The sequence below is a fragment of the Homalodisca vitripennis genome, chromosome 4 (genome assembly GCF_021130785.1).
Source record: "Homalodisca vitripennis isolate AUS2020 chromosome 4, UT_GWSS_2.1, whole genome shotgun sequence".
Taxonomy (NCBI): domain Eukaryota; kingdom Metazoa; phylum Arthropoda; class Insecta; order Hemiptera; family Cicadellidae; genus Homalodisca; species Homalodisca vitripennis.
Window position 1 is genome coordinate 170,679,784 of NC_060210.1, and position 23,645 is coordinate 170,703,428.

General features: G+C 32.0%; 1 protein-coding gene across 2 annotated transcripts; it reads left to right on the forward strand.

Annotated features, from left to right (window-relative positions):
- The first annotated feature begins 64 nt into the window (after nucleotides 1–64).
- Nucleotides 65–22,867, forward strand: LOC124360603 (WD repeat-containing protein 5). 2 transcript variants are annotated; one of them, XM_046814352.1, is made up of 10 exons: nucleotides 65–300; nucleotides 3,335–3,382; nucleotides 9,392–9,559; nucleotides 10,825–10,921; nucleotides 12,626–12,789; nucleotides 14,936–15,025; nucleotides 15,476–15,615; nucleotides 18,804–19,035; nucleotides 21,155–21,242; nucleotides 22,631–22,867. In XM_046814352.1, the coding sequence occupies exons 3-10, from the start codon at nucleotides 9,458–9,460 to the stop codon at nucleotides 22,729–22,731; spliced, it is 1,014 nt and encodes a 337-aa protein (XP_046670308.1). In that variant the 5' UTR covers nucleotides 65–300; nucleotides 3,335–3,382; nucleotides 9,392–9,457; the 3' UTR covers nucleotides 22,732–22,867. The 2 variants fall into 2 exon arrangements, with proteins under 2 accessions (XP_046670308.1, XP_046670307.1); XM_046814351.1 differs by having other exon boundaries at nucleotides 9,410–9,559.
- Nucleotides 22,868–23,645: the final 778 nt, after the last annotated feature.

Here is a 23,645-nt window from a genome sequence, read left to right on the forward strand (position 1 = left end):
GCGGAAACTGGTCACATGACCTGAAGGCTACAGGAATTCCATTGATTTTCTTGTGTTCTACAGAACTGTGATGTGTTAAACGAATCATAAAGGTTGCTAAATGAAGTGTTTTGACCCAAAATACTAGATCTAAGATTTTTAGAGTTGAAAGTTTCATTTAAATGTACATTTTTCCCACAAACGTTACAGCGATGTCTTGTTAGTCACTATTCTGTCTATGGAGGCAAAGGTCACGTGATACGTTGATACATTTTACTGACACGGCAGAGCAGTCTACCGAGTGAAGAATTGGGACGTTTGGTGAGTAGTAATGTAAATTTCGGTAAAATTAATTTAATAAATAAATGTAGAATTAAGTATTACGTACAGTTCTTTACATTCCAGATTATGTATTAATTAATACTATTGATTAACAAGAAAGTAGTTCTTAGGAGTCATGTAAATGATGTATTTATTTGAGGTTTATAAGAATGTAAACAAATAGTGACTGGCATTTCGAAATATAATTCCATTTACAACTTTAGGAGTAATATTTTTTAAACTGTTGAATTGAATAAAATTGTTCTCTTATATTTGTTTATTTAGATTGGACTGGACATTACTAAATCAGTCCTTCAACTTAAAAACATTTAGTAATTTTATTTTTATATTAATTTTATTATTACAAGAATTTAATTTTTTTAATTCATAGTTTTACTTGAATTCTACTTCATATAAAATACTGCTTTATTATAGGCTATCAAACATGAAGTCCAATGTAAGAACAGGCATATTATTATATTTATACATAACCTCACAGTTAGAAATGTACCTATACCAAATTAAATTTCTTACTTTAATTTTCAATTCAATTATCGAAATCCAAACTGTAAATTTATCATGTAATGTAAAAATGGTGTTAACCGTATACAATAAATAAATTAGATAACATATCCTAACACAGGGTATGGGTAGGGTACGAAAAGCGGTTTTTTATATCGAAGAATGTAGTCATCGATACCTAATATTCATATCTCAAATCCTAGACTGTCAATCGATATAAAAGTATCTATAGTCTTCAATAACAACCATATGTTTTCAATTAAAATAGAATTTAATATTTACAGTGATCAAACAAATTATTATACTGTAACCAAAATTAGGAAAACTGAAGACGACCAAATTTGCTCCTCTCACAGTTACGGTTGTTTCTTTCCTACAAATTTCACATAATGGGTTTTTCGGTATGAGTCCAACATGTTGAAGCCAAAAAAAACATGTCTTATCATCTTTCAAAGCAATGTTGTGTAGTTTTCTAAAAATTTAAATATTACCTTACGTGTATTATTTGAAAGTGTTTACGGGTAGGGTACGATAAGCGGACCTGGTTTTTTATATCAAAATTGGCAAACGATATTACTAATTCATAACCATTGATACTGATTAATTATTTTGAGCAATTGACTTAAATAATCTATATTAACACGTTAGGTTACTTTTTACTATTTTTAAAGACAAACGTGCCTGATACCTATGATACAAATAATATATGTAGGCTACATCAGCATTGTACTTGCGGCTGCTGGCTATTCCTATATTTATTATTTTTATTTATTTCTTGGGGTAGAGTACAATAAGTAGGCCCAGTTTTTATATTGATTAGTACAATAATTGATACTTAATATTCATTTATCGAATACACGTTTATAAATCAATCATATCAACATATTTATAGGCATAATAACAATCATATTTTTAAACAAAGTAATTAATATAATGCACAAAGTGATATTAGTATTATTAATATAAATAATAATGAAATGATAACAACATAAAAAACATTTATAATAATACAAAATATGCGTAATTTTTTTTTTCTCCTTTGTAGCAACAATTAACTGCTTTCTAGATGTTGAAGCATTTTCTCCAGAATACCATAATTCTTTTCTGTACAAATATTCACAGAGATTATCTGCAAGCAGAACGGTTGATATGTTACTTTTTAAACTTTGTTTCACGGCCCTCCACGAGCTTTCTATCTGTCTGTTACTATCTATAAAATAAAATATGTTTGTTATATAAAAAAGTATTTAACTTATAGTTGATACAAGTTAGTCACTGTTCAAAAATCAGTATCAGTTGGTTATATCAAAAGTTATCATTAAGTAATATCATTTATCAATATATAAAAAACCGGGTCCGCTTATCGTATTCTACCCATTTCTTGTATTAAAGTCGATGCCAATAAAAATTTACAAACAGAATATTTATAAACAAAGTAATGTATAGAATAATAATATATAGCCTACTAACAACTATGTACAATAAATAAATTATAAAAATGATCTTTATAATGAATTCAAAATGCTATAAAGGTACTACTGAATGGTTAGTATGGTTAAGCAGACCCATTCTTAGATAACAGCCAGATGCCGAATGCTCGTGATGTTATCAGTGAACAAGTTTGTTACCAGAGTGAAGGATCCCTGCCAAGGGGCTATTGGTCGTGGAACGTAGTAAAAGAGCGTTGACTAAAGATCTTGTACGTTGTGGAACTCTGATATCCACATTAGCCACATGAGTAATTTGTACAGAAAATCAGCTATGCTTCTTATTTGGCTCATGGAAAGCAATCAAAGCTCCAGTTCTAAGTCATGGGATAGGCACTTTGAAGTATGGAAATTGTAGTTGGAACACCCAGAAGCCTGTGAATCTTATTTGCATACTGTACTCTAATAAATACAATACACATGATTTTACTTTGTTTTGATTAATTTGAAAGATTAGTATCGAACCGAATTACTTTATAGGCTTTTAAGATTGTATTAAACAATATTGTTTTTTCTATAAAATAAAAACATCTAGCAATTATTAATTATGAATATCTATAGGTCAGACGTTTTTATATTCATTAGTTAAGATATTTATAATCTATAGTTGTTTCAATTGTTGTGGTGGTCACTAATTTATACTGCAGCCAACATATTGTCTGAAATTAATTCAAACAAAGTGAAATTATTTGTATAGTATTTTAGTAATAAAAATAAATATTAAATAAATAAAATGGCCATGAACATGCATTATTTTTGTCAAACTGTCAGGCACATTTATACTTCAAAGTAGTAAAAAGTAACTAAAGTTACTCTGCTTTGTTTTTAGATTTAATAAATACACGTAGCCTAGATAGTTTTTCTTCATCATTACATTTTTTTACTTCTTTCGATATAAAACAACTGAACTATACTGTGATCTGAAATGCCTATTATGTAAATCGATTTTGGTGATGAGCGCTTATTATGCTCAGCCAAAACAAATATATACTAATAAAAACTTAATTTGACTACCTGACTTTCAGACCTGCCCGAGTGTCAACTGCCTCATCCGAGGGCAAACCAGCTTACCTGTGAGTATAGTTTGAAATTTAACTGTTGTTATTGATGGTAAACTAATGAAAACTCATTAACTGACTGTCAGATTTATCTGAGGGCTGACTGGCATACCCGGGGACCGACCAGCCTGTCTGAGCACTGGCTGGCCTATCCAAGAACCAACCGTCATGGCTTCCTTATTTTCTGCCATAACGTCCTTATTGCATGTTTAAATGTTCCCTTTCTATATTAACTTATTGGCTATGTGTATTCTTAACAAATTTTAATTCAATAAATTGTGTGTCCCTAACTCAAATAAATAAGTCTAACGTACCAGTCTTTATAGTTTACGTGTACGCCCACACGGGTGTGCATTACCATGTGCGTCTGGTCCTATTTAAGAATTTGGAAGCAAAGTGTGACATGAAAAAATTACGCACATGACTCAGTCTGTGTCAATCAAGTAAACTTTGACATGACGGACCATGTGTATCATTTTTAAACACATGTAGTACGTTGTTTTTCTAGATATTTACCTTTTTTATTTTTTTTTTTTAGATTAGCATACTGGTTTATTACTTTATAAATATGCAGGAAAATAATCACGCAAAAATATATGTGGTAAAACATGTTGAATAGATTGTATTTATTTAGAAACCTATGATCTTAATAGTACTCAGACATTCTGAGGACTAGCTAGGTTCTGTGAGCTCTAGGAGCTGTGAGCTAAGAATATGGTACGTGAGCTCAGTTTGTTTATGTATGGTTTAAACTACAAAACTGATGTTTTTATCAGAAATGATACACATGGCCCTATTGGTACAGTATCAAGGGATATGTGTATACGAGGGGGTACCCAAAAAAAACCGGAATTATTTTATAAAAATTATATATTATCAAATTTTTTACAATACGACCTTATCTCCTTCAAAATAATCTCCATTACAACTAATACACTTGTCCCAACGGTATTTCCATTGATCAAAACATTTTTTGTAGTCATCTTTAGAAATGGCTGCAAGCTCGAGCTTCGTTTTTTTTCTTAACCTCTTCAACGCTATCAAATCGTTGACCTTTCAAGCCTCTTTTCATGTGTGGAAATAAAAAAAAGTCGCATGGAGCGAGGTCAGGCGAGTAAGGTGCGTGGGGCAGCGGAACCATGCCGTTTTTGGCTAAAAACTGCCTAACTGAGATGGCTGTGTGTGCCGGTGCGTTGTCATGGTGGAAGAACAAATTTGGCAGCAACCCTTTTCAGTCCTAAATCTCCTGTTAAAATTCGCTGAACCGAGCACCAAGTTAACCCACTACTCTCTGATAGTTCCTCAATTGTCTGTCGACGGTCGGTGAGCACAAGTTCACGAATTTTCTCAACATTTTCGTCCGTTCGAGAGGTTGATGGACGTCCAGAACGAGGTTTGTCTTCAATCGACATGTCGCCATTTTTAAATCGAGCGAACCACACGTAGACCTGAGTTTTCCCCATAGCATCATCTTTGTAAGCTGTATTCAACATTAAAATAGTTTCTGCAGCATTTTTACCAATTAAAAAACAAAATTTCACAGCTGCACGTTGTTCGCTTAAACTTGCCATGACAAAAAAACGAAACAAGAACAAAACAGGGTTAGCGAAAACAGTCACTACAAACGAACAGAATGCACTAGGACAACGGAACTGGGGTCACTGAGCTCGCAATGGGTTGCGCGACACACGCCTAACGGCAGGAATGTGTACTATACGCTGCCGGCTGCCAGCAATACAATTCCGGTTACTTTTGGGTACCCCCTCGTATATGGTGTTGAACACACATATACAAATCTAATGACCTGTGGAGAATGCATTGTGTCGCACGTGATGGTGCTGAATGTGTTGAAGAAGAAGTATATGAATAAAATCACTTTCATCACTTGAACTATAAGTTAAAAAAAAAGTATTTCGTAACTACATTACAGTACTTTTTTCTCTCACAAAGAAGTCGTAATTTAACATTGAATACACATGAAAAAGTACATTACTGTTAAAATAGGTTTTAACCCTTGATCAGAAGCTTAAAAAGTGAGTTTATCCACTAAGGATTGTAGTATTGCGTTTTATCTTTCTGTCTTAAAACAGCTGTTTATTTATTCTCAATATTTGTGTTTACTGTTTAGGTTCTGTAAATCCATTAATTTAAATGTAGCTTAGATTTAAGTTTAGTTTGAAACCATTTCAGTTCACATTAAGTGCATGTAATCAATGGGAAAATTCTTTAAATCCGAACGCTTATGCATAGACCCAAATGAACATCATGCTGATCGTTAATGAAAGCACTGGAAAGCAAGATTTGAAGAAATATGTTCTGATGAGGAAGACAAGTTAAAGCTTCTTATAAACTTTGTCAATTACAGCATCCATGAAGTACTATCAGAAGTTTATTCGTATCCTGAAGCTTTAATTATCCTCGGCAAACTTTTTATAAAACGAACTAATGAGATATACTCTCATCACCAGTTGGCGACTAGAAGGTAAGAAACTGGTGAAAATATCGACCAGTATTTGCAGAAACTGAAATAACTTAGCAAAGTATATAATTTTAAGGCAGTCACATCTGGTGAAAACAAAAACGAATATATTCAGTACGTTTCGTTAGGTGATTAACTTCACAAACTATCTGGTAAAGATTATTGGTTAGACTTAAACCTCACCTTTGATGAAGCATTTAATCAAACAGTTACTTTGGACGCTGCTGAAAATCAAGCTCTTTCTTACAGCTCAATACCCTGCATTTCTCTCACTCAACCAACAACTGAAAAGTTTGGATTCATAATGAAGAATCTAAATCGGTGACTGGTTTGTCTTCTCATCAAGTCCTCTCACTTAAGAAGAATTAATGTTATTTTTGTGGACGACCTAGGCACCCACGAAACAGATGTTCCACTTAGGATTCAATTTGTAATATTTGTGAAAAAAAGGGACGTTGGGCCACAGTGTGTAATTCTAAAAAGCAGTCTAGGATAAAGAAGGGCAAACACTTTTAAAGCAAAAGGACAGAAGGAAATTCCATGACATCATCCACTTTTGCTGCATTTCAAAAATGTCTTTCCAAAGCAACAGTTCCCCTGGTTATTAATGGAAATCAAGCTGAAGCCTTAATTGACACAATGAGCTCTAATAGTTTATATCTAAGACTATTAGGTATATTAGGCTGGTAGAAGATACAACACTCATAAATATCCAACAAAGCACCAAATATCTATGGCGCCAACCATGCATGTATCTTCTACATTCGGCCATTGTATTTTTGACATGGAATATAACATATTATACAAATACCTGCAAGCAAAACTCTTAGTTCTACCTTATTTATACGCTGATGTTATAGAACATGATAATCTTCACCGACATTCATCATTATGTTCCGATCCTTCCTAAAGAGCGACCATTCACGCCATTTGAAGCTAACGGAAAACTGTACCAGTACACTTGTATTCCTTTTGGGGTTACAAATGGCATAGCTTGTTTTCAAAGAACTCATGATCAGATCATATTTGCTTAAGATCAGGAAATCTTTCAGATACATTTGCTTATCTGGATGATGTTACTATAGGTGGTCAAAACCAGGCTGAACATGATCGTAATCTTTTTCTGATTCATGGAAGCAATCTTGATTCAATATGCTGATGATACGACTCTCTGCATCAGATCAAAAACAAAAAACGAACTTGGAGTGGGAGTCATTCATTGAATTAAATTCATGGATCGGATGTTTCTCCAGAATCAATTTGAAAACAAAAAGTTCAAAATCAAATTTTATAAATTTTTTCTTTCAGGAATAACAAGAGCAAAAACTTCAACCTGCAGTGATGGTGGATGATTTCCTTCTGGAAGAAGCAGAATCTATTGAGTTCCTTGGAATGTACCTTGATCAGAGGCTGACATGGGACGATCACATTGAAAACGTTTACTCTAAGGTTGCTTTGGAAATTGATGTCCTGCGCAATCTTGCAAAATTTTGTTTGGTGGATGATTAAAAATTACCTATTTCGATCTGATACATCCACATTTGACATACAACTTGAGATTGTGGGGAAGCTGTTCCAAATGCAGATTTGAATGCGTTTTCAGATCTCAAAAGAAAGCCTTAAGAATTCTTTCAAAATTAAACCCCAGAGAGTCGTGCAAAGATGCCTTTAGGGAGCTTAGATTGCTAACCCTGCCCTGTCTCTATAATCTTGAGTTGGCCCTGTACTGCCAACTTAGATGCGAGTTGGTACGGGGCAGGTATGTCCACCAATACACGACTAGAGGCAAGGATAACTTTCAAGTCAAACAGTACAGAACAGCAGTTTTCGAACACTTGCCATCACAAGTTTGAGTCAGATTAATCAATAGGCTCCCTGAGGGCATCAAACAACTCAATGAAACAAAAAATTCAAAACTCTTTTGCATTGTATGTATTTTATATAGTTACGTTGATGCATTATTATTATAGAAATACAATCTCACTATAAATAAATGCAAATGTAAATTCTCACAAACTAACATTCCGGTTCTGGGATACATTGTGGAAAACATGTCTATGTGCCCTGATCCAATTTGATAAAAGTCTTTAAATTCTCCGACCCAAACGACAATACAAGTCTTAAACAAGCTCTTTGTATGCTTTCTTACTATGCCAAGTGGATACCAACATTCTCTGAAAAGATTCGGTTTCTCACTGACGTGAATTCATTCCCTTTAAATAATGATGCAAAGCTTGCCTTTAAGACTTTAAAAGAAGAAATAGTGAGTTCCAGTATGATTGCAGCTGATGAGACTTACCCTTTCACTGTTGAGACAGATGCGTTTGATTATGCTTTAGCAGCCGCGCTATCACAAGCTGGCAGACCTGTAAGTTTCTTCTCAAGAACACTTACTAAATGTGAACAACACTTGCTGGCAATTGAAAAAGATTCCCTCTGCAATATTTGATTCCTTTCAAAAGTGGAGACATTTTCTGATTTGATGGCGGTTTAATTACAGATCAAAAGTTGATTTTGTACATGTTCAACCAATGTACTGAATCCTGGTCTGGTACTGGTCAGGATACAAGTGTGAAGTAACAAATACAAATCTCTGATTTAGCAGGTAAAACTTGTTAAAGCTAGCCAGATTACGTTTGCATCAAGTACAACAATGGGAGAGAAGCAGTGATATCAATCTATTACCTTGCAACGCCACCCTAAGCTATTCTACAAAATGAGGTACTTTTGATCATACCAGTATCTTCAGACTCTGATATAACCTTAAACACTCCTTGCAGTGCACTTCCATTTGCAGATGACAAGATATTCAAAAAGTAACAGTAGGAATGCAGAATCACAGTAGTGGCAGAGAAAGGTGTAAACCGGAATGACCAGGTGAGGTTAGCCCGGAACTAACCAGAAGGCGAGGACTTACACTTATTTTTCTAAATTCAGTTAGGAAGTAATTGTAAAACTTCCTAGTTGCTGGTTAACTCATGGATAGTACAGTAAATATATCCAGTCAGTGATGCAAATAGTGCCTCTGTAATCCAGTTTCACCGTTACAATTCTTATATATATATATATATATATATATATATATATATTATATTATATATTTCTTCTTATATTCTATACAAGAGATTATCACAAAGATTACCTGTCTTAGGCCTCACTGCACCAGTCAGCGAGTGTCATGGCTTTGTGTAGTCAGTTAACTCGCAAACTTTTTATATAAGACGTTCTATTTAATTAATTGGTTAATATTTCCCTGTATATAAATTCAATCGATTTTTAATATAAATATTGTTTTTAGTGAAGATATTCGTGACTGATGTTTAATAATATATATATGAGAGGTATGTTTTGTTCCTTAACAACTAAGCAGCACAAATTTATGAAATAATGTTTATGAGACGTCTAATTTTATACTTATTTTATACTATACTACATTGTTAAATTGTAATAATTAAATTCAATTTTATTATCAATTTGTATAAATAATGTTATTATTATTATTACTTGTAGAACTGGGTATAGTACCATTTCTATTCTCAAAATAGTATGTTTTTGTTTTCCAGAGTGATAGACAGTAGAGTAAATTTTATGCATACAAATCTTGGCTTAAAATGGTTCCACTTGGTACGAATCATCCTCAAAGTGGGGTCAATCCAGCTCTTGGCAGTTCTTTATCACAGTCAAATCAGAGCAAAACATCAAGTTCAGGATTGGTGAGTTAATTTTCTTCTTATATTGTAAATTAATGATCATCTTTTTCAAATTTGTCATAATTTATTTTTTTATATGTCAACAATGTCTGGTCTAGTCATGAAATTTTGTCTATATTTGGTAAAAACCTTCATACTAAGTTGTATCTAAAACCTGTAATGTTATGTAACTCAGAACATGTAGCCTACACATATTAATTTGGCTGTTAGTTTTTAAAAAAATGCACAAACTAAAGTTAAAAAAAAATAATAAATTTTTATAAATCAAGAAAATAAACTCACTTAAACAAAATAATATTTTAAACATTGTTTCAGAGAATTAAAAGTAGGTAATCAACATTTATAATATCTATTAAATAACATAGTAATATAATACAATTGGAATTTCTCTTTACTCTGATATACTTTGACCCAGGAGGTGGCTGCTAAAATCCTTGTTTCATCTGCGTCTGGATTGGACAATGCCATGTGTTTAGTGGAATACATTTCTAGCATCTGTTATTGCTCTTTTATTCCTCCTCATTACAGTATTGGTTACAGTGGTTATTCTCATATTCTTTTATCAGGAAGACTATTTTAATTCGAAAACATGTAAATCTGTTCAGCTAGTTAATTTATAACCCAATAATCTCATGGATAGATATATCCATAATATTGTACCTCAGCGCCTATCTTGTCAGAAGCACAAACAAAGTCAGCTTTACTCTATGTCTAGATTTCACCATGGTGTTCGATACTGTAAGCCACTTTGCAATCGCCAAAGTTTTGTTCTATTTAATTTGGAGTTATGGATTTGACATTTGATTTCTCTCATGCTCCTTCGACATTCCTGTACAATAATATAAAAGTATGAATAATTTAAAATCTTGGATGGTCTGAATTTTTTTCAGCCTTTTGAGTTTTGAATTTGAGTAATTTCCACTGTAATAAGATCTTCACTATCAGAACAATTAAGACTATATACTAAGTTTTTAATGATCATGTGTTTTTTGTAATGGAAACCTCTAGTATGGGATCAGTTTGTCTTGATTAGACTGTACTCGTTCATTAATATGATGATGTTGGTTGCAATATGTCTCATATTTTTACAAGAAGAATCGGTTCATTGTTAATTCATTACAGTATTTGTTAAGAGTTGGATTAGTAATTAAATTGTTCATATGTTTATTTTGTTTATATTTTTTTTTTAAGTTCTTAATTAAATTATATATTCCATGGTGAAAGGCATTAACTGATTATTATAATATAGATCTATATTCTGATTTTAGAAACCAAACTATACCCTGAAGTTTACATTGGCTGGCCACACAAAAGCTGTGTCTTCAGTTAAATTCAGTCCTAATGGAGAATGGCTTGCAAGTTCTTGTAAGTAAAGTACATTGAAAATTGTTAAGTTTTCTATTAGTTGGCACACTGACTTTAATTTTTGATAGAGTTTATCAGCTGTCAATATACATTTGAGAGATTTTACATGGATTAAAGCTCTAACATTCATAATAACACTAATGCAATTAATGAAATGCTAATGAACCTACTATTATCCATTACAAAATAAAATATAATATAGGAAAATAATTAGTGCTTTCAGTGTATTGATTGGTACATAATTACTCCTATCCACAAATCGGCACAGCTACAAAAAAAACTGTAAATTGGCAAAAGTTGACAAATTCTGTTGTTTATTCAGTGTAGAGCTTATATACTATTACTATTTTAATTTTAAATAGTTTACTGTCTAATATCTAAACTTTGTACATTTCTAAATCACTGTCCTGTGGTAACATCTGACCAATGCCAATATTATCTTATAGTGTAATTTTATTGGAAAAATTTACTATAGTATAATATTAAATAGACTTGACAAAATATTCTGTCTATTTATATAGAAAACTTTACTAAGTGTATTGATTACTTTACAAATTATTATTGTTATTACATACAGCATTTTATGTTTTGGTATAGTTCATCGTGTATCGCTATTAATAAATGCTTTTGGCATAAAAAACACAATAGTAATTTTTTGTCTTTACGTCACTTGTTTCATCTTGTCATCTTTGTGGTTAAAAAAAGGTAATAATTTAGAAAACATATTTAACACTTGTAATATGTTTATAAATCACTTTAAATTGTTTGAATAGTTTTATTCATTTCACAGTAAGGAAATAAAACCTCTCTAGTAGCGAAAATAATTGATTAAGCTGTAGTGATTAAGAGAAATTAGATACATGTTGAATATATAATGCTGACTTTTTCAGATCATGATGAACATTTCTAATTAATATTTTACACTAAAATCCATGTGGAAGGTTTGACACAACTGGTAAAATTAAACTGATGACAATTAGGTAGCAAATTATTGAATGCTTTCCAAACAGAAGGTCGACACTCTGAATATTCCATTGCAATGGAATAAGGATAAAACATTGGCATCTAGTGTTTAACAGACTCAGACTGGGTGTTTTATAATAATACCTCTAAAAGGCTAAAAGAAAATCTTTTAAGTTTAAAGTTATGATATTGAAGTGTATTGACCAAATGTATTAAGAGTTATTAAAAGTTAAATGTAATTATTACACAAAAGAGATTTTGTTGTGAAAAATAATGTTTGTTAATTGACTTAATTTAGTAAAGTGTGCCAAGGAACAACTCTTATTGAGAAACATTTCCCTATTTCAACTAAAAAAGTTTGATAGTTTATTCGTTTCATTATTGGCAAGTAATTGCAATTTACCACTAAGTTTATAGTACTTCAGTAGAGGCTATCTGATTTGAACTAATTTTACTCCCAGTATATACAGTAATATCTCCCTTTGGAGTTATTTGTATAAAAATAGTTTTTTTTTCATTTGTTAACAATTTTGCAGATTGTCTGGAATTTGCAGAATTGTTTAATTTTTAATATTTAACCTACATTATCCATGTTGGTTAAATCCATAGATAATCAAGTTACTGTACACTATTAGACAACTTAAATGTGTTTAGGATCATAAATAATTGTGTACCATACTACTGTAATTTTTTTCTTGACAGTAATTTTTCATTAATATAATGCATTAAAAACCTTTTCAGCTGCTGACAAATTAATTAAAATCTGGGGAGCATATGATGGAAAATTTGAGAAGACCATATCAGGCCACAAGCTTGGGATCTCTGATGTTGCTTGGTCTAGTGACAGTCGCCTCCTAGTCAGTGCTTCAGATGACAAAACACTCAAGATATGGGAATTAAGTTCGGTACGGTTCACTCCCTCATTATTTATATTTATAGCTTTAAAATTTCATCTTATCTGTCAATGTTTTATAATTTTATATCTTTCATCAATGAAGAAAGAGAGACAGTGGTCTATAATACGAGACATATTATGCAGTGTTGCCAGCTGTAACAGAAGAATTACTAGTGATTGGATAATCGGTTAAATTTAACAATCGAGCGATTGTTACTGCTTATCTTTACTTCTAATCTATCTTCCTGAATCCTTTACTTTCGTGATTTAAATTAACATTGTGTATACACTATGATACAGAACGTGAATAGTTGAACTCCGAATATTAAAACAGACGTAAATAACTTTAACAAAGCGAGACGCTGTTTCTTCGCTTCATACTGAGAATCAGCTGATATGACAATGAGGTAATGCCGCAAGTAAGGGGGATATGGGATTTAGTAACTGCACATACGGCCAGACTTGCAATGATGTGTCTCACTCATACTATAGTACTGGACACGTACATGACAGTACTTATGTAAATTATTTTAAAGGTATTTTACCGGGTTAGAGTTTTTATGTGCCAATTCCTCTCATCCCAAGGTGGTAAATATTTTGTCACTTACATTTTCTTTAATCAGATCACTTCCTCTTAGACAAATTATGTAAGTTGTTTGAAGATTATTTAGAATATCTAAAATATGTTATTTTTCATAAGTCAGTAGAGTCCCGTTAATCCGACCTAATTGGGACCGAGCCCTATTCGGATTATGTGATTGTTCGGATTAGCCAGAATTACAGAAAAATACGGTTTTAAACTTGAGAATGGGTCTATTTTGTTATAGAATTATCAACATTGTTTATTAAAACATGTTTTCTGACTGTTGCATTGTATTTCTTGACAAATAAACGTGTTTGCGAATACTAAGCACATTTACCTATTTATTTAGCACATTTATTTAGTGTGAGAGTTCTATTGTTAAGCAATGTGAGCGTACTGGATATTGTACGGGTCCACGCGTTCAATAGTTGTACGAAACTACGCGTCATCCAATAGACTCTCTTTAATGCGACAGAAGACAATAACTGAATTTATGTCTTTTAACAATTAATATTGTACTCAATAATAATATCAGTACTGTACGTCCAATTTTTGTTTGATTTCACTTCTTAATACAGTAATTTAACTCATAGCCTACTTAACCTATAAGTTTCAATTTGGTACTGTATTTAACTTCATTATTTATGTACTGTACCGTACACAATTTGTCTTAATAAAATACTGTATGTCTATTTAATTAAAGTTTTCTTTGTTTATGTACGAAATGATGCACCCATTTTCATTGTTTATGTAATTAGTTCCTATAACTGTTCATTATCGTTATAAATAATTCCTCCTGGACCTGTTCGGATTAACCGACGTTCGGATTACACGTGTTCGGATTAGCGGGACTCCACTGTATATTGTCTTTCGTATGCTACATTTAATTGAGTGGTGCAGCAACAATATTGCCAGTTATAAAAGGCAATCAGTCCATCTATAAAATGAAAGCTTTAAATTCAAGTAATTTCCTAATGGAAAATTAAATTCTTTGAATATTTTTGTCATCTGGTATCGTTAGTAGAGGTTTCAGAAAAACAACTTCTGAACTCTCTGAAAAACATTCTATCATCAGGAAGTCTAGACTAAGTCGGTCAACAAAAATTAAAACAACTTAAACCTTAGAACTATTAAATACAAACAAATCACTTCTTAGATTTTTTTAAATATTGAAGTTTAGTGTCAACACTAAAGAAGAATAAAAGCAAAATTTCCTCAACTACGTGTTTACTTACCGAACAACCACAAGGAGGTCGAGTGAGGTAGTTTTCCCTTCTCTGAGAGTCAAACTGTTAAGTGTACAGCTGTTGAAATCATATAATTATAAGATTCTAACAAAATACTGTACTTGATAGACTTGAGTGTTCTGATGTTAAAACTTATCTGAAAATAGTAAAGTTGGAATTTGAATACTGTAGCATCAGCCTTAGTTAAGTATAAACATCTTTGACTTGTATTATTATGGCTATTATATACTATATAATTACAAATACTTGTGGAACCTGTCAACTTCATATTCTAATATACAGCACAACTAAATTTTATAATAGCTATGTGTTTTATTTTTTTGCAGGGAAAATGTTTGAAAACATTGAAAGGGCATAGCAATTACGTTTTCTGTTGCAACTTCAATCCACAGTCAAATCTCATAGTGTCTGGATCGGTAAGTTTTTTTGTATTTACTTTATAAGCTTTACACATATTTCCCAAATAGTTGGTATTATGCATGCCACAGTATACATTTTTCTAGGACTTTATATTTCTTAGTTTTATATCAGAGTTAAGTAGAATTGGAACATTAAACTTTCTTCTGGTACAAAAATTATTCACTAAATGAAGAAGCAGTGTTGTCAAATTCATATAATGCTAATTCAACGTCTACTTTAACTATTTGCATTCAACAATTGTGTATTGTACTCATTTCTATTCTGACAAGCTAGACTCATCAGACCAACTCTAGGATATTTTAGTAGTAGAATAGGAATGTTACAAAATACTGTTACAAATAGTGTGAAATAAAATAATATAAGCCAGAAACATTTTTACTCCAAACCTGATGTACTTTTAACATGTTTACATAAACTGATTGATAAGAAATAAATTCCTGTTTCAGTTTGATGAAAGTGTTCGTATATGGGATGTTCGGACTGGAAAATGCTTGAAAACTTTACCTGCTCACTCAGATCCTGTCAGTGCTGTTCATTTCAACAGGGATGGATCACTTATAGTGTCGAGCAGCTACGACGGCCTGTGGTACAGGTTTTGTTAGATGTACATTGTGATAAAAATAATTTAGTATCTATGGGGAGAGTTTTTTTTTTATTATGCGTTTTAAATCAGTTCAAATCCAAGAAGTATGCAAAACATTCCATAACTTAAATGAACTGCTCGTCATCTGTAAAAGTGAAATTTACAAATTTTGTGTTCCAAAGTAATTGGTTGTGTAGAAGTAGTTAATTACCACCAATTCAGTCTTGTTTTTGCCAAGTATAATCTTGAACTGGAGTTTTAAAAGTACAGTGAAGTATGTCTTATCCAGTCAAATATGGTAACGAGGTAAGGCCATTAGAGCCAGATATGGAATTGTTATTTATAGCGAATGTTGTACAAATGTCGCAGTTTAATTTTAAAGGCTTTACTTAATTATGAAACGATTGAATACTGTGCTAAACTATTTCCCGTGAAATTTTATAAATTTATTATAGCACATTTTTATTCTAATTTGACTATTTAAAACTGAACTAATGTACTGGATATTTTAAGTTGTGTGGTTTACTTACGTGTAAAATAAAACACAATTCAGAACAGTAGTATAAATACAAGTTATTTTAGAAAATGTAAAACATTCAGTAATGTACAATATTTAAAACCGATATCTGAACTTATTGAAAAAGTATAAGATAACCATCCCACGACTACAATACGTACCAATGCACATTCAATGGCTGACTCAACATCACTGATATTACAGTTTCGCCAGAGTCATGGTTTCTATAAATAACACGAATGAGGTCTCATAAAGGGAAACAAAGCCCCCATCACTCAGCTGCCCCCACCCCATGTTTTGGAGAAAGGATCAGATTTGTCCACGTGGCTCCTTGCACACGTAGCTTACGGTTATAAAACGTTTTATCACTTGTCCCTGAGCCAAATATTGCATGACCAGTTATAACAGGTTATATTGTACTCTTAAACAAAAAAATGGTCATATGGAACTAAAAGTTTCAAATTTTATGAATTAAAATATTTTAAGATGAGGAAATTGTATATATTGGCACAAACACAGATATTTATTTACTGTGTGTCCTTTTGGTTAATGAAGGCTTCTTTAAAATTCTAAAAATATCCTGTACAAATCTAGGCAGAAACAGAGATTACACATTACAGGTTATAGTACTAAAAGATAAAGTAGTCAAACATATTGGCAAAAACTTATTTTTATTAGCCTAAGCATTATGTAATCCCTTAAAAATGAAAAATACCCATGACCCATATAAAACCAAACTCCGTAGTTTTTCGGGTATGTATTATTTGGTGCTCCATAGTACCATAACTTTTTTTAATTTCATTGGAGTTAAACAGAACCATAAATTATGTAGAGTAATAGTATTCCCCTTAGAAATCTGGACCTATGTATGATCAAAAATTATAATTTTTTCCAGCTAAAAATGTATTATTATACATATCCCAAATATATCACCTTAACATCCAAAAATCACTTATGGGATCCTTGGAGTTTTTACAAGGACAAAGTGAATACAAAGTATATGCAGGTGAATAAAAAGCACATACACTGCAACTAATTAAAACTTGTGTATTTTTGCTCTAATAATAATTATTACGAAACTGATATGTATGCAGCTAAATATATCCATACTATACACAATCCAAAAATGTTCCTTTAAAATTCCAAATGATGCCAACCAAACAATACAGATATTAAAATGATTTAAAAGTTGGCTATACAATGAGATGTTATGTTTAGTGAATGGTAAATATTAGTATTATATCATATTACCAATACAGTAGATTTGCAAAGAAACCTTGAAAGCAACTGACTTTTTTGTTTAACCTCTTTCTATCCTTCTCAGGAGGTCTGGTGATATAGCAAAATTCTGTTACTATCCTTTGTCGGAGCTGTTCTGCTGGGTCTATTTCACTATCAGTACTATTAAAAATGAGTGTTTATGCAATTAACTAATATTCCGACAGAGCGTGTTGAAATTCACTTTACGTGGATTTCTTAAACTACATCTTCTGTTAGTGTTTTATTTGTAATTCAAAATACCAATGTTGACTTGCAATTTTTGTCAATCTTTACAAACATAAGGTTAGCTAAGAGTCATTTGATACTGTAAAATTTAAAAATTCAACTGTAAATAGGTACTTATCTATACATATATGTAGTGACAGATAAGTAAAGGGGGTGGAATGTTAGAAACGTTGAATTTATATATTAAATGTTATGTGTTCTAAATACACTGTAAACTATTGCATATTATTTCCTGGATAATTTTATTCAGTGTGCTCTAGCATTCTATATACAAATAAACGGATTGGAAATGGTCAGTATTTATCAACTTACCACCCATATTTATACAGTTTTTAAAATTCCATTACAAATCTGTTGGTTTCAGTGGAATATTGGAAACAGCATCTGGACAGTGCTTAAAAAGTTAATAAAATTCTTCATGAATTTTATATATACTGATAAACAGATTGGAAATTGTTAATATTAATCAACTTACATCTCATATTTATTCAGTTTGTTTCAATGAAATATGGGACAAGGCACTGGACCGTGCTTAACCATTTTAGGACCAACTGTGTGATTTATCGCTGGTCGTAACTTACCGAGAAAGACCAGTCAAGCGATCTAACGCAAGTAGACTTTTATGATTTGGGTAATATATATTCATGATTTACAAGTCACAGCAATATTATTTTTGTGTTCCATATGTTTCCTTTTACATGTAATTTTAATTTTAATTAATTATAATTATTATTTAATGCATGTGTGTTTTCAGCTTAGTTTTCTATATGTATGAAACAAGGTTCTGTCTGTGATCAACTGCGTTTTAGCAAATATACCCAAATGGATTATTTATTCACAGGTTATTTATTTTAAATACTGGAGCTTTAAAATTTATTGCATTTATACTAAATTACATGTAAAATCAAAATATAACATTTCCCATGTGTAAATGTAATGGTTTTCCATGACCAAACTTAATTGTCAGACAACATTTGTGTGTGTGTGTGTGCGCGCGCACGTGCGTGCATGTGTGTGTGTGTGTGTGTGTGTGTGTGTTTTCCATGTTCTAAGATTTTTCCATAAAACAATATATTTACACACACAATTTTGGCCTGGTCCTAAAAGGGTTAAAACATTAATAGATTATGACAATCCTCACGTAATCATTTGTTAAATTTTGTTTCAGTCGAATATGGGACACAGCATCCGGACAGTGCTTAAAAACGTTAATAGATGATGACAATCCTCCTGTATCATTTGTTAAATTTTCACCTAATGGAAAATACATCCTTGCGGCTACTTTGGATAACACATTAAAACTGTGGGATTACAGCAAAGGAAAATGTCTGAAGACATACACAGGACACCGCAATGAAAAATACTGCATATTTGCAAACTTCTCTGTTACTGGAGGAAAGGTAAACATATACTATTATTTGAATGCTTAACATATTTTATTAATAGTCAATTTATAATGGCATCATTAATATGTTTGGAAACTAATTAAAAGTAAGTTTTTATAACTGTTAGAGTTAAAATGTTGACAAATGGCCAAAATATCTATATAGCCTAGTCATTGGTGGAAAAATGTTGCAATTAAAATGTCCTGTGAGATCAAAGAACATAGAATCAGAAACATTGTAATTATCAGGGAACATTAATTTATTCTCAACATGAATTTATTTTTACTGCTTCTTCACTTCGCTTGCCTTGCTTCAACTCCTTTAGGTAGCAGAACAATTGGAAATAACTTGGTGCTAAGTCCGGACTGTACGGTAGGTGGTCCACCTTTTCCCATTCAAATTTCTTCGTTAGAGTTTACGTTTCTTTCGCAGTATGGGGTCTGACATTGTCATGCAGCAACAACACTGCAGATCACAAAAACCACATTGCTTATTCTGGATTGGACGTCGAAGTTTAGTCAGATTAGCGCAATAGGCGGCTTTAAAGTTGACTAACAATACTCCTGTGTCTATATCAAAACACGGTTGCCATAACCTTGTGTGTTGAGATTATCTGCTTTGTGTGTTGAGAAATTCTGGCGATGATATTCCATTGACTGACGTTTAGATTCAGGGTTTATGTGAGACCCAAGGCTCATCCCCTTTGACAATATGGTCTATAAGACTGTAACCTTCCTTATGATATCACTCCAAAAAAATAAGAGCAGAAGCCATTCTTTACATTTGTTGGGACTCAGTAAGCAACCCGGGAACCCAACAGGCACTCAATTTTCAAAAATTCAAATATCCAGACACAATTTTGTACAAACTTGTTCTACTCAAATTCGGGAAATCCATTTGTAAATCTAAAGTAGTGAATTGTCGATGAATTTTTTTCGTCAACTGCATTGACCAAATCGTTGAAATTACTGATAGTCGGCCAGAGCATGGTTCATCATACACATTTTCCTGTCCTTCATTAAAAGCTCATACCCACTTGCGCACTTTACTGTCACTCATTGTGTTAGGACCGTAAACTTCAGTAATCTGCCGATGAATTTCCGCCACTGTAATGTTTTTTTCAGACAAAAACCTTATCACTGCACTTACTTCACAATCGGCATGCTAATCAGTTGTCTTAAACATTGTGAACTGACACTATAAACAGCACATAGCAACAGTAACAACGCTAATGGCGGTGCTTGACACACCGGCATGCCGGGAGTCTGCACAAATGCGTTTTTTTTTCCTTGGCGCTAAATTTCAATATTTACGGTGAATCAAACCTTATTATTAGAATAACCCTCGTAATTATCACTTTGTTCATAACATTTTCATAACATCCATGTTACAATAATTGTAGAACAAATGCTTTTGTGCAGAGTCTATCCAACATCATTGTAGAACAACTGCTCTTGTGTATAGTCCAACTTCCATCATTTTAACTAAGTATATTGAGCATCTTGTTCTCCTGGCCATATACTCTCATTGGTTCATAACTTCCATGTTACAATCTCTCATAAGTATTAAACAATTGCCCTTGTTAAAAACAAAATATGTTAATTGCTGCAATATTCTTACATGCTAATTATTTTAAATAATTTTCAAATATCAAACAACTGCATGTTATACCTGTTGAATAATTCCTGTAAGAAATTAATTTGTATGTCAATTAAGAGAGCGCTTAAAACGTTTGAATATTTATATTATTTTTGTGGTTTTCAGTCCGGTATGTAGTTTATTATTTTATAGGCTATATATTCAGGCATTTAAGAAAAAATATTCTGTGGCATTCAGTAGTTAAATAATCTTGATTTCTTGTGTTTAAAACTATGTGAAACTTTATATTTTTGTATAATTTTCTTGATTTTGCTTTGTATATGAAACTTTTTGAAAGCATACAAACTAAAATACAATGAGGGATTTATTACAATCCTGATCATTCTTATATATGGGAGTTATTACTATTATGTAGTTGTATTATATTATTAAAATAACATATAATACGACCTTCGATCGTTTGTTTTATTTTTCTGTTTGTAATAAATTATTTATAATAATTACATTTTTAATCATTATTTTGTGATCATTTCAGTGGATTGTTTCTGGATCTGAAGATAATCTAGTGTACATTTGGAACCTGCAAACAAAAGAAATTGTACAGAAACTGCAAGGACATACGGGTATGTTTACTATTGATTGACTTCAAGTAACTAACTGTCTCTCTAGCCTTAAATAACAATTTATAACCTTTGTCAAGTTTTCATTTAACGATCAAGACAATTTTTTAATGCGAAATCCCTGTATCGATGTAACAAAAATTTAGGTTGTGTGCCTATACTATGTAAATTAGCTTTCAGCTTCTTATAGTTAAAGAACTAGAAAGAAGATTAAACTTAACAGGTGTATTTTATGACTGTAATAAGGAACAAAGAAAACTTGAGTGAAGTCTACAGACACCTGAATTACTCTATAACACCACCTATTCCTATATTACTATATACTACCTATAAACACCTTAATGAAAACCCTAATATGATATTTAGTTAAAAAATGAATGATTGGCTCCTACAGGAAGGTCCTATCAGACTGTTTCAATAACTATACTAAAGATACCCCTAAATGACAATTCCTCCACTCCCCAGTTCTATGTACTCCTCGAGGTACACAAAAATATAATTTCTCATCAGCAAAATCAATACAAGATAGCTGCAGTTCTGGCTTCCGAAAATAAATTTACACTTTTACTCGCTGAACTGCCCTACCATATTAAGAACACATTTATTAATTATAGACCACCACTATTTTGATCACCTTCAATGTCATGTCCTTGTACATCACATACTTCAGTATTATGGCCGCCTCGAAAAATCACACACAAAAAAAACTACACACCTGCTACCTGTTCGAGACAGCGAGTGTTCTATTGCCTGAACAGTACTATTCTAAATTAACAAGTGGGTGATCTACTTTCACTGCAATAGCTGTCATTCATCAAACACCTAAAAATGTATGTTATATAGCAAGGTCTTGATCAGTAAATGCATGTACTCCCCAACTAAATGAGAGTTTAAAAATTTTAACAAAACCATGTCCAGTGCATTTCTCAAGTGTAAATACCATGGTTGACAGCCAAATCTGGTTAGCTCAGACATATCCAAATCCACCCACATAAAATAATGGCAGAACATTTATCACTGATCACTGATACGACATCACTATGGCCTACTACAATTTCTCAATATCTTCTTCAAAAAAGGCTAAAAAACTGTACAAGCCTCTCTCCACACCTAATATCTCTTACACTCCCCTCCAACCCAACTATTATACTCAGTCACTGGCCTATAAGAAAACAATACTTGTCCATTCCAAAGTTTCAGATCCCGACATAAAGTAGTCCACCTCTGAACATGGCTCTTACACTTGTGTGATTTGTATGAGCCTATAAGCAATTTAACTGGTTTGTAATCCAAGCAGTCTATCAAATAAAATTTGGTGTATCAATTGGGTGCATTTTATTAAAACATTTGATTTTATTGTCATTAATTAGTTTTGTAATAAATTGTTTCAGACGTAGTCCTCTGCACCACTTGCCATCCGACAGAGAATATAATTGCATCCGCAGCATTGGAACAAGACAAGACTATAAAATTATGGAAGAGTGATACATAGCCTCTCTGATTAATCTGGTTGTTTTAAACTAGATGATTATTTCTCCATTATTATAAGATAGTTCTTGTTGTAACTTGTACAAACTTTTTTTATATATACTCTGTATAGTAAATTAAATGTTGATATCTAAAAGCTATTAACATAGTTATCTTACCCAAAATCTACCCAAAAACTCCATACTGGCTGTATTACACTTATTAAAGTAACACCCTTTTGATTCATAATTATAATCTTGAAAAATAACGAAACATAGTGAACACATCAACTTGAACAATAATATAACAGCTTAATAATTTTTATATATAATTTTCATCCAAATTAGGATATTAGCTTATGTGCGTTATTTGTTCTCAAGAGACACGAACTGATCATAATTCAAGTACATGCCTTACTGAATTCTTTTAGTAATTAAATGCTAATATTAGGCTTATCGAGATCTGCAGAGAGCGCTAAGGGGAAAGCTATGCTTGAAGATTCAGCTCTGTTATGGTACACTGATATATTTAAAAAATGTTGCTCCTATGGAGGAATGCTTGGTGTATGCTGCTGTAGCTCTGTGAGGAAGATCAATTAATTTCTGTTGATCTACAGAAATCCAATTAGAAATATTAGAGATTATTTTCTAACTTTGTGGACATTTAACATGTACACTTTCTAGTAGAAAAGAAGTTTGATTTTCTACAAAAAATACACATCGATAAATTTTAACAAATTTACCTCCAAACAAAGAAGCTGTCTACAAACGGGGCCTCTCTGACCATGAAATGTTTTCCATTGACATTCAATAATTCATACTCAAATTTTTTTGTGAAAAAATTTTTCTTCAACAAATCCTTTAGGGTTGTATACCTTCTAAAGAGTCTTGGTATGAGGGAAGGAAAACCCTTCCACCAGCGTTGAAGAAATCATGAAGA